Source organism: Styela clava, chromosome 2, assembly GCF_964204865.1.
Source record: "Styela clava chromosome 2, kaStyClav1.hap1.2, whole genome shotgun sequence".
In the NCBI taxonomy this organism is placed as follows: domain Eukaryota; kingdom Metazoa; phylum Chordata; class Ascidiacea; order Stolidobranchia; family Styelidae; genus Styela; species Styela clava.
The window spans coordinates 19,553,938-19,567,001 of record NC_135251.1 but is presented as its reverse complement, the minus strand read 5'-3'; the positions used below and the strand labels follow the sequence as shown (position 1 = coordinate 19,567,001).

At 37.9% G+C, this 13,064-nt stretch overlaps 1 protein-coding gene across 1 annotated transcript; it reads left to right on the top strand.

Annotated features, from left to right (window-relative positions):
- The first annotated feature begins 519 nt into the window (after window positions 1-519).
- Window positions 520-3,956, top strand: LOC120335402 (uncharacterized). The gene is made up of 2 exons (XM_039402900.2): window positions 520-1,114; window positions 1,392-3,956. The coding sequence occupies exons 1-2, from the start codon at window positions 589-591 to the stop codon at window positions 1,892-1,894; spliced, it is 1,029 nt and encodes a 342-aa protein (XP_039258834.2). The 5' UTR covers window positions 520-588; the 3' UTR covers window positions 1,895-3,956.
- The last annotated feature ends 9,108 nt before the right edge of the window (window positions 3,957-13,064 follow it).

Sequence of the window (13,064 nt, the reverse complement as noted above, 5' to 3'; positions counted from 1 at the left end):
AATGCGTTTAGTTAACTTCGCTACAGCCAAGCATGATTCTGCGATGTGCTTTACCAGTTGCGAGGCAAATCACTTGTTCTTTATGTGTTGCCTCAAATCACAATTCACAACATCATAGCAGGTAAAATAAATTAAACAACAGCATATTTGATAGAGTATAATCGTGGACGTCGTTACAATACGTTAGTAAAATTACCCCGTGCAAATTACCAATACATGATGTTTTTTCTTTATATGTTCTACGTATAATAGGTATTATTTACTTATTCCAGAATGAGTTGAAAACTGATAAAAATTATTGAAAGAGTGGAATTCCAGGCTCTAGTAAATATCGATTTTTAGATTTGGAGTAAATGAATTTTAGAAGGTGAAGAAAAAATTATATTTAAAAATTAAGTTTGCATCAAAATTTAGCACCCAATATGCCTATTTGCTCATGTTGAATCGTTTATTTTGTTTGATTACTGATATACAACTCAATTATAATGATTACGATGCGAATTCTGCATTTAGTTTACACAGACCAGAATGTTAGGTTTAGATTAGATATTAGTAAAGATGATGAAATCTGGAACCTAACATATCAGTATGAACACGACGTCTAACATAATCAACACCACTGGTGAAACGAGCAACATTATCAACCTCACGGGTGGCGTGGACCTAACAGTGAAGTTTGATTCGCCAAAATGGGTCATACCAGTTCTTTCATGCTTTGGTGTTCTCATAACTTATATATCCATATCCACCTATTTGTATATGTTTAAATGCGGGAGAAAATTTCTGATCCGTAAATCTTCATCCGATGTACTTTACCTAAAAGTTATGGACATTCTGCTTGCAATAATATGTGCGTGTTCCTGTTTAGTTGTGTACGTGGACTTGGCAAAATCCGCCATATCCGGACCAATACATTACAAAGCTTTCTCTGTTTACGTTCTGCTGAAGTATTCAATATTTTCTATCGGACAGTCTTGCATCTACATACTTTTATACTCAAGGCAAAGAGCGTTTTACAATCTACCTACAATGAAGACTTACTTTCCAAGATATTGCCTCGCCGGGAATAACTCGTACTTTATCCTACTTCTAGGATTGTGTGCGCTCAGTGCCGGTGAGTGAAATTTTTCTGGCTACGGTAATAGCAACTTATTAATATTTCGAATATTTTCACGATTTCAACATATTCACTGAAAATCGATACATAGGTTGGAAACGTTAAGTCGGCTTAAACTTTTGGTGAGGCAAGCTGGAGATCTATTTGTGCCCTACCGGTCACTTAGCTATACCTAACATTTTGTAGGTAATCGATCATGACCTAGCTTAAAGCAAAGTTACACGAAAAGTTGCTTTTATATACACTCGTAAAATACTTGAACGTCTAATTTCAGGTATTTTCATCAGCACTCGGACGCCAGAATATAACCTCTGTATTTTCAAAAAAACTTGCCTCGGGAGAACGGAGCAATACATCAAGCATGGTATTTTCGTTGCATCCACATCATTCGGACAAATAACTTTGCTGGGTATGTTGAGCTACCCAATTTACCTCCATGGAAAAAACTCTCAATTAGATGAAAATGCTAAAAGAGGAATTAAGCTTATCAAAAGAGCTTTAATTTTGACTCTCGTATGCATTGCATCACACGTTCTGACAGTCATACTAGTAGTTGTTGTATTATCATTTGATGACGAGGTCATCGGAAATATGATATATGACATCAATTTGATTATCCAAACATGCAGCGTTATTTGCAATTTTTCGGATCGAACACAGAGATTGTCAATAGTGCATGTTTGGATACAAAACAAGCGAATAAAAATAGAAGCACAGCATGAACTTACAAAAATGCGTAGGATGCCAGAAACAGTGACTACAACATTAACTGTATGAATGATATGGTGCTTTTATATGTATAAGATAAGACATAATTCCCACATTATACCGGCTGATAGGACGAAAACATGAATGCACGATCATACTTATGACATATCCCGGGCGGCATGGCCAAGGTGAAATCTTTTAGTCGTTTGTTTCATATTCAAATTATAAGTAATTCATTTATATATACCATTTGTAAAATTTTCGTTTTATTTTATTAATATCGTAATTTCGTAAATTGATTATCAACGTATATGTGGTATACTGTGTTATGGCTCCCATTATTTTATGCATGAGAAAAATCTCTCAAAGCTCTAATTCAATCACAGATTTCTTGGGTGTTCCCTTAGGAAACTCTTTCTATCTTGAGTTAACGACACCCACAGAGATTCTTCAAACAATCTCGAACCTGAAAAAGGGTAAAGCAGTTGGTCCTGATGGTATTCCATCTCACTTCTTAAAAATAGTCGCAGACTCCATATCCCCAGCGCTAAGCCATTTTTTCACTTCTTTATTTAGATTAGGTATTTTCCCCTCCTCACTTAAGATAGCTAGAGTGATCCCTATATTTAAAAATGGCAAAAGAAATGATACATCTAATTACCGACCAATTTCCATTCTACCAGCAATCGGCATTATTCTGGAAAAATTATTGTATAAGAGAATGATTAATTTTTGTTCAAAATTTAACTTGATCGACAAATGTCAATTTGGATTTCGGACCAAACATTCTATCAACCATGCTATTCTAGATTGAATTTCGTCCATTTATGACAAATTTTACAAGGGGGAATTTGTTTGTTGTACTTTTCTAGATTTAAAAAAAGCCTTTGATACTGTCGATCATCATACGAGTATTCTTTCTCATAAACTAAGACAATATGGCTTTCGACGTGTTTCAGGCAACATATTAATTGATTACCTGTCCTGTCGGTACCAATATGTAGAGGTCAATTCTCATAAATCTCCAATGTTGCCCATCCGGTATGGAATTCCACAGGGTAGTGTATTAGGACCTCTTGGTTTCTTACTTTTTATAAACGATTTATCGAACAGCTCTAATTTCCTGACAAAATTGTTTGGCGATGATGCCTGTTTTCTCGATAGTGCGAAGGATTTGAATACACTCCAAGCCAAAGTGAACACTGGAATTAATAAAGTATATGAGTGGATGATATGCAATAAACTCACTGTAAATGTGGAAAAATCTAAAGTCATCTTGTTCAGCCTTAAAAGCCGGACTAGAAATCCAAGACTTTCAATTAAAATTAATGGTATTCCACTGGTAATCGTCAAGTCTTACAGATATCTTGGGCTTCATATTGACCATCAACTAAAATGGAACAGCCACATCACTGAAATGTACAAGAAACTCTCCAGATCAGTAGGGATTCTGGAAAAACTCAAATATTATGTACCGAGCCCAACTCTGCGGACTATTTACTTTGCCCTTTTTCAATCACATATCCAATACGCCTTTGCTGCATGGGGCTCCGCTACTCAAACTAGCTTGCGTAAATTAGAGATTTTACAAAATAGGGCTGTTAAAATTCTCTCCGGAGCACCAGTTCGTTCAAACATGAACACCCTATATCATAAAGCCAGGGTGCTAAAATTGTCTGAAAATTAGAAATTTCTAAGATTATGCACCAGTTCCACAACAACCTATTGCATGCAGCTTTCGCTGATTATTTCACTGTTCTCAGTAATGTGCATGAGCATAACACACGCTCTCCAACAAAATCAAATTTATTTGTTCCCAGATTTTCGATAAGCAAGTCCCAAAACTCCTTGAAATATAAGGGTGTTGTAATTTGGAATAGTATTCCCCAAATCTTACGCGACTCTTCTTATGAAACTTTCAAAACAAAATATAAAAAATTCTTGCTGTCACTTTACCAGTCTGCTGTGATTGCATCCAACTGATGTGGCCTCCGCACTCTTTCCCGCTTGCTCCACTAGGCCTATACCTGTAATAACAATACTTTTTTTTTTAAATTTTTTCATGTCCTCATTTATTGCATTTTTGCCAATGATTTGAATTACGTAAAGTGTGCCATGCTAATTGCATGACCTGTATTCGTTCGTAATCTGCACAATATAGTAAACTACTTTTCTTATGTTTGAAATGGTTCATGAAGCTTTGTACGAATTGAACCACATTGAAATTCTCCGAACTCCGAACACCACCAATTCGGTAGCCATGGAGATGGCGTTAGTGGATTGTGTCACAACAATACCATTGTGATGCGCATTCGCTAACAATGGGCAATAAATGTAAAATTCTGATGGCGTATGGTTACAGTTGAGCCCATGGTTTGCTGAGGGCGACAACAGGATCACCAACGAATAAACCATAATCTTTACGCTAGAAAGGAATTGAGGTACTTGTTAATGGGATCTAGTGATTGGGAGCTGGAGTCAGGGCTTCACATAACGTTACAGGAAATATGGTTTATTTCGATTTTGTTGTGCTTGTTGTGGTTCAGCCTCTGTTCCCAGTGCTTTCCAAAAGATGATGGTATCTGTTCTTGAAGGTTTAAAAGGTGTTAAACGTATACTTGATGATATCGTAATTTGGGGTCGTACCAAACAAGAACATGATGCTAATTCACATAAAATTTTTTGAACGACTTTTGACGCTTGATTTCAAATTGAATGATAAATGTGAGATTAATGTTGACAAAATTAAATTTTTTGGACATGTTCTTCCTGCTCAGGGTTTAATGCCACACCCTAAATTGTCCAATGCTATACTAAATGCTCTCTCCCCTCATGATACTACTTCTTTACGTTCCTTTCTTGGTTTGATTGGATATTATTCTAAATTTTGTCATGATTTTGCTACTATTGTTGAACCAATGAGACGTCTTTTACGCAAAGATGTTACTTTTTGCTGGGATACTGATGCTCAGAAAAGTTTTATTACTGCTAAAAAGTGTATTTCTGACCATATTCCGCTTGCTTTTTATGATCCTAATTTGCCTACTATAATTACTACTGATGATTCTGGCTATGGTTTGGGTGCTATTTTGAGTCAAATTGATGCAAATAAGACTGAACATGTGCATCCAGAACACTTACTGAGAATGAGAAAAACACAAACGAAAATAAAACGCGAACGGGGGGCGGTTGCCCCCCCCCCCCCCAATAATTTCGCAAAAAATTTTAACACATGTTGTTTCCGCCTTACAATTATCATTTCCGCAAAAGTGCGCTAGTCAAGCGCAATTAAACGGATTTAACGGTTAAAAGTTAGCGATATTATAACTGTTTTCTTACAATAATGTAGACCAGGGCGCCTTCGGAGCACTTCACATTTTCGTGAAACATGCGCGCCCGCACGGGTAATACTCCGTCTTCAAACGCACCGCCGATCACGCGCCACGGTTTTGCACAACTAATTCATTGTTGTACAATTTAATATGGTTTTCTCATTGTCAAAAACTTTCAATAGTGTTATTGTTGGCACTTGCGAGAGAAGTGAAAGAGGAAAACTGTATTTCATTACAACAATTACTTATTATCGCTGGAACATTAAATAGATTTAAAGTTGTTACAAACAATTTTCACCGCTGGACGTATCTTTTCACGTTATGGATTGCGTGCAAGACCCAGCATCATTTGCAGGCAAAGATCAAAGCATTTACTATGTCGAAACGCTTACTCGACTTTTCAGGCCACAGGAACTATCTAAAAAAGATACGCCCACTTCTGAATTTTTTTGAAAACTGAAAAAGTCGCCAATAACGCGTGCAATTGCTTTTTGCTAAAATCGCTGATTGTTTTCATCTGTTATTTAGGCCGTAAACGCCTTTACGTTGGCATTTATTTTCTCTAAATCACAAATTTTCCGCAAATTTGTGACACGATGACTATGATAATTATTTTATTTTTGTACTAGCACGGACTTGTGAACCCGGCGAGAATTCCTATAAGTTCATCGGCGGTGAGATTCTGAAGACAAATGAAGGAGTAAAATCCGAGACCTATATTTTTTGATTGAAAAGCGGAAATATAAAATACTAAAAATAAAACTGTAAACAATATAAGTTTTGTTGAGGCCCGCGACAGTCTAAAAACGCTTTTCTAGGCATCAAAAATCGCAAAATTTCGTGTGCCTACTGCACAAATTATGTTTGCTTGGCCTTTATAAAAACATTTCGTCACTAAAATCGAAACACGGTTAATTGTGAGCGGATTTGCCTTTTTATCCATTACTTCTAAATTGACGTCGAAAATTTTTGTGTTAACATTAAACAAGGCTGAGAACGCGACTTTTTCCCGGTTTGTGATGATATATAAGATAATTAAAGTATATTCGATCAATTTTTATTGTACTGAAATAAATTTTACTACGTGAGAATTGACAGAAAATTAACGGATTTTTCGAAAGGTTTTATCTTCAAAAATAATCGGAGTGACAACATTGCGATTGAGCGGAGCCAGTGTTACAAGTACATCTCAAATTTATCGAATTCGCAAAATAGCAAAAATACGGATCGAAACAATATAATATAAACGGGCAGTTTACCACACATTTTTATGTCCGCGGATTTCCGTGGTGTTTCAGAGTGGCTCTTGTTTCGTCGACGCAACCGCAATTTAAATTGAAGACAATTAAATTAATAAATCAAGACATTTTAAATATGCCTGTATCGGTCTCCGATTGATTACTTTGCACAAGTGAAAAATCATTTTTCGTTGAAAAAGTCGGCTTCTTTAGCAAGTGGCATAATTGCGGCGACTGTTCGGCGTGGATTTCGAGGCGGTGAATTTGTATTTTTGATTTAATGGTATACTTTATAATTATTTTCATTGTATGAAGTAAAATTGTACTATACGGGATTTTACATCAGAAATCGTGATTTTTTGTAACGGCGCTAACGAGTTCGGAAGATTGCAAAAATACGTATCAAAATTAAATACAGCAGGCAGCTTATCTCATATTTTTATGTCCACATAACAATAGCTTGTTACCTTGTTTTGCATTTCTAATTTTACGAAACGGTGTTAGTGCGCTTTATGCAGAACTAGGAATTGAAACAATAACCCAAAACGACTCCTCAAAGTTGTAGTTTCTGTTTGTTAGCAAGAGCCGTGGGATAATTCTCGCGGAATTCAAGAAATCGGTTCAGTGACGAGCAAATTTCGTGCACAATCAAAGCAGCCTGGGTACTCGATATATGAGTAGCAAAATGACATTCTAATACTTAGAGAATGACATCCACAGGTTATTGTTACGTGACGATACACGGCGCGGTGTTTTTCGGTAGGCGATCCAAGTTCGCCCCCCCCAAAAAATAATGGAAAGTGTCCCCCCTGCTCGATGGAATGCTCTTTGCTACGTTACGATTATACAGTGAAATACAAATCTGGTTCTAAAAATAAATTTGCTGATGCTCTATCCAGATTACCTTTGAATTCTACTGGAAATGCTGATTGCGAAGATGATGTTGTGTGCAATTTTCTGAATACTACGGATACCGATTTATCCATTTCTTTAATTGAACTACAAGAAGCTACACGTAATGATCCTATGCTTTCTAAAATGAAAGGTTACATTTGTAATGGATGGCCTTACAAAAAAGATGTTGATTCTGCTTTACAAACATTTTATCATGTACGTGATGAGCTGACAATCTACAATGAATAATCCGAGGTGAAAGAATCCTTGTTCCTAATGCTCTTACTACTAAGTTGATTAATCTTGAACATATGACACATCAAGGGATTGTTCGTACTAAACAAAGATTACGAGATCTATACTGGTGGAAAGGTGTGGATAAACAAGTTGAAGACTTGATTGGTCATTGCTCTGTCTGCAATACTCATGATAAATCTACTAAGCCTGTATTCGCTCCATTGAAACCTGTTCCTTTGCCTAAACGACCTTGGCAAAAGCTTGGTATTGACATTGTTAGTCCTAATGAAAGTGCTCCTGCTGAATGTCGTTTTGCTATAACATTGATTGATTACTACAGCAAATGGCCTGAAGTTATGTTTACTTCGAAAGTGGATACACCTACTGTGATAAAGTTCTTAAAAACTGTTTTTTGCAAAGAAGGTTATTGCAATGAAATTGTCAGTGACAATGGTGTACAATTTCGATCACAAATGTTTGAAGAATTTTTACGCCAAAGAAATATTAAACATAGTTACTCTTCACTTTACTATCCCCAAGCATCTGGTGAAATTGAACGCTGGAATGCTTTAAAAACTGCTCTACTGAATGTACAGCCGTTGAAAGATGCTATTCAACTATTTCTTTGTATATATAGATGCACTAAACATGCTACTACTGGACATTCTCCTTCTGTTCTGCTACACAATAGACAAATGAGAACTGGTCTTGATATTCATAATATGATGAAAGACTGGTCAAGTAAAAACGTATACAAACATGTTATGAAGAAACAAAATGCAAGTAAAGAATATACTGATGAGAAACGTGGTGCCAAACAACTTGATTTGAATATTGGTGACTATGCGAGAATTAAAAAACCTGGTCATGTTGCAAAAGGTCGAATGAAGTTCGGAGAACCTGTACAGATTACTGGTGTGCATGGTCCTGCTACATATTCTACAAGTGATGGTCGTAGATGGAATCAATCCAAAATTTCTCCATGTGCTAAACAAAATGATAGTTTACCTGATTCTAATGATGCTTTACCTTATACGTGAGTCATACGTATTCACCAGCCTTGTTTCGTGGGTGTAACTATATGTCAAAAATTGCTTCATTCATCATATACTCGACACCAATTGTAAGGTACCATTTCCTACTTGTACTCATATTTCATACTGTAATGTGAATATTCAGTCAACTTCGTTACTTAATGCATGGTGCACATATTTACGATTTATGAACTTAGTTACAATAATTTCAGGGATTGCACTATATCGTTAATTTTTTTCCGATTTTCCTTATTTCAGTTCTATTATCAGTTCGAAGACTAGCCAAGAGCCTCCCGTAGTATTTATACCTAAAATTATGGCCTAACCCTAACCTAGTACACATATTACATTCCGATGTCCGCCATCTTGGTTCGCATAATTCGGGAGCCCCAAATATAGTACTGACTTTTAAACTTGACTAAGCTTTTGACCACTGGCGGCGAGTGGTCATTTTGACAACCGGGGCAATCTACTGCGGGACCAAGTCACCCCCATCTACGGGGACAGGATGAGCGCTGTAAGTTCTCCCATCATTTCATGAGTATAAAAACCATTCCATCGGTAACAACCAATCGGCAAAAGCGACAATTTTTAACGATAAGAAAGTGTCTTTAAAACCGGTCCAACTCAAGGGATTAATAAATATAGACATAGTTTATTTTGAAACCTCTTTCAAAAGGAAAGGCAATATTTACCTAGATAAATACAATGACATATTAACAGAAACTTCGGGAAAGCAGACAAAACCTAAAATAAGGTTTAAAACGTTACTATGAAGAAAGGAGAGGTAATGCAAAGATAAGGACATGCGTCGCTCACTCATAGATATATATGCTGCTAGACTTCTACTGCTTGAACATATATGCATAACGCCGCGGTTTCTTGGAAGCAAAATGCTCAATAGCGCGCTGATTAAAGTCATGCATCCCAGAAATAACGTCTCTGTGAATGGATAAAACAGCCAAGAAATTTAATCTATCTTGCTTCATTGTGTTTCTGAGATACGTTTTAATACGCTTCAGCGTGCTGAATGTTCGCTCTGCGTCGGCGGAAAAAAATAGGCGTCGTCAAAATGATGTCCAGAAATTTTGCATACGCCGCAAAGGTAGTTACTAGAGTGTTATCTATGAGGAACCCATAGAGCGCGCAAGTTGATGTGATGTTCAAAAAAGTTTGATTGGTGTATATACATCGCAATTCATTTTCCAATTTACCCACGTTTATCATGGGGTAAAATTTGGAGACAGTAGCCAACAAATGGATGGGAAATTGACGTGCAAATTTTGAAAATTTTTTTGGGTTCATCAAAGAGAACGGGCAAGGTGTTCAGTGCGCAGACGATCGCCTATTTGATTCACCAGAATGTCACAGCATTCCTTTGCAGACAAAATCAAACGCTGCGTTGTTTGCCCGCGGCGTAAAGAAGCACTCCATGTGTCGTCGTATTTCATTGTTTCCCGGATACGAGATACAGCATCGCAGAAGTCTGAAATACACGACTGCACAGACGCTCCGTCCATTAGCCTTGACTGGAATGCGCCGTATAATACATCCACGTGATAGAATATTGTGGAGAAAAAAGCGAGAAAAAATGAAAACTCACCATCTTCTAGCAGACGCTTTAGACCTGCCGCCTCCCTCACAGAGCGTTCGTCCCAAACCGGAGAGCTCTGAATGCCATTGAAACACTCAATGAGCTCAGACCTAATTTCGGACACGCCCTGCACCACGCGTGATTGGAAGTTCCAACGTGTTGGTGCACAAGCTGGGAGACGGCGGCTACATATCTGGCGAAGGAGGTCAGAGCGCTTCGGCGAAACGGAAAAAAATGAAGAAAACCCCGAAACATTTGCAAAAAATATACGGACGAGAGGGGTATCAAGACAAATATTTTTAACAACGAGGTTAAATTGGTGTGCATAACAATGTAAAAAATGCGCATGAGGAAAATCTTCTTTTATATAAACTTGAACACCATGTTTCGACCCACTCATGACTGCCGCGCCGTCATAAGTTTGAGCTATCAATTTTGACTTCGCGTTGTAAGGCTGTAACACTTCTTTCAGTACAGCCGATATCCCGCAAGCCGTGCGATCAACGATTGGTACAAAGCTGTGAAATCTCTCGGTAGGTTTACCATCTTTCACAAACCGAAAAATCACAGCCAGTTGGGAAACGCACATGATCTCAGTTGTCTCGTCAGACTGAATCGAAAGGAACTGGCAATTCTCAATTTCCAGAGCCAAATGTTGTAAATAAATTTTATACATTGAGTCGAGCAAATCATTTTGGATATCCTTAGATGTCCCTTTCGAAACAGTTGCGGCATCAAGATGATCTCTCAATACTGTATCTAGGGATGCGGTGTATTCCACCATATCCAAAAATACCCCTCTATTAGAAGAGCCAGCCCGTTCATCGTGCCCACGGAGGGACAGCTCGTGACAACCAATGAACTTCAAAACATCTATCAATCGACCGAGAACATGGCGGTTTTTCTCGACGTTTTGGTTGTGCCGACGAATAGAAACCGCGCGTCCTTCATCCAACTGTGCTGCAATATCAACATTTCCGAATGTTCGGTATTTTACTGCATTGTCCAGATGCTCCATAGAAGATTGATGGTCCCTGGCACGCTCGGAAAGATGTTTAAGATCTCTAAAACCAAATTTACACCAACGTGAGTCACGGGCGGTAGCAAAAAGTAGGTAATAAAAACAAAAAAGTGCATTTTTGTCCTCGCTGTAACACAACCATTCGTGTTTTTTATACTAAGTTTCTGCGCAGAATGTACGCCGCCGCTTTCCTCCGTCATGGGATTGTTCCAGTGAACAATTTTTTCGTTGATAAGGCCGAAGACGTTGTACCTCTAATGTTTGTTCCAGCGGCAGCTGCGAAAACGGAGTGCGAAGTAGTGCATCAACCTTATTCATTATGAGGTCTAAGGCTAAGAAATGCGAAGCCGGAAAGAAGTGAGGAGCTCAAAAGGAATGTGGAAAATCGAAAGCAAATGGACTAAAGGTCTCTGACTGATTCAAATAACGAAACAAGCGACAAAAACGAAGGCGAGGAAACTATCAACTCTTCAAGCAACCAACGAACGAGAAGGAATGCGTGAATATGTCAACACGTTGTTGTAAGAAACGTCGGCATTGTGTCGTCATAATTTCGGGGCTAGCCCTGATCGGCCCCGATGATTAGTAAAAGAAACAGAAAACAAACGCGGCGAGTGGAAGATAAAAGAGAGAATACGATATACAATGAGCAACCGGGGCAAAATCGGCGTCGCCCCGTCAACGTTCGGCGAAGGCTTTGCGAGCGAAAAATGAACCATGTCGGGAGAATATGGCTAGTGTAGACAGTCTGTGCAACCGATATTGAGGTATTTTTCGAATATTTTTTATTATACCGAAAAAACAACCGGGGCATTGGCCCTATTGACGCGCTGCCACTGCTTTTGACACTGTTAACCAGGGGTCGGCAACCTTTTGTCGCTCGCGGGCCAAAATTGAGGGGTTGCAACTTGCAAGTATTGGCGGCCCGCACAAATTTGGAAAATTAAAAACCCAACGGAGGGCCGATGAATCATTATTTTTCCACACAGATCAGGAGTTGAATTTCAAGCAGCGCATGAAAACTGCGACAACTCGTGAACTCAACTTAGTCGTCTTACTTGAAGAAAAAACGTACATATGATATTTAATGTAACTGTATTTGTTGCATCACGCTTGATAGGTTTTCGACATCACTAAATGGGACTGGTGAAAGTCAAGATTAGAACATTTTATAAATGGAAATTAATAATCCGAATTCTCAGCTTGTTCTTTGCAATGTTCATTTTCGAAAATAATTGTTCGCATGCATATGTACTTCCAAACATCGATGTGAAATTTTCCGCATGGTTTGTCATATTTGGATAGAGATTTCCTTCAAGAAGATACTTATCATAAAAATCAAGCAGTGACACATCTCTCGATTAGAATATACGTTCATTTTCTTATTGCGTTGCATCTCAAAACAGTCCATTTGAATATTTTCTATGCCCTTAAACCTTTTGCACTTATCATTCTATTCTGCGTTTTGTTGCCATTTGTCTAATTATAATTAAGTGATATGCTCATTAAACGAGTAGTTGTGAATTAAATACTTGCTAGGTTGCAATATAATTTAGTCCAAACGCGTCTCACAATAAACTCCGCTACATAAAGAATATAATGGTCAAAATAGTCGTTTTGTTACTATTATTCAAGCGTTGCGGTCCAGATTATTTCACTCCGCATGCCTGATCTGGCGTTTCTTCGCCATCGAGTCAATGCATCTGAAGTGCATTAACTATTTAAACAACAACTCATGGACCCCTAGTGGGTAAGATACCCCAGCCAAATCGATTTTCCTTACCCTGGGATAAATTTCAAAATCCTGGCCTTTTATTCCTAACAACATTATATTGCAGGTCAACATGGTAGAAGGTGAACGTCGTGTCCACAAAGACATTATGGCATCA

Coding starts and splice junctions, on each gene's coding strand:
- LOC120335402 (XM_039402900.2), top strand. CDS start 589: ATGAACACGACGTCTAACATAATCAACACCACTGGTGAAACGAGCAAC. Junction 1,115..1,391: donor ATTGTGTGCGCTCAGTGCCG/GTGAGTGAAATT, acceptor GTCTAATTTCAG/GTATTTTCATCAGCACTCGG.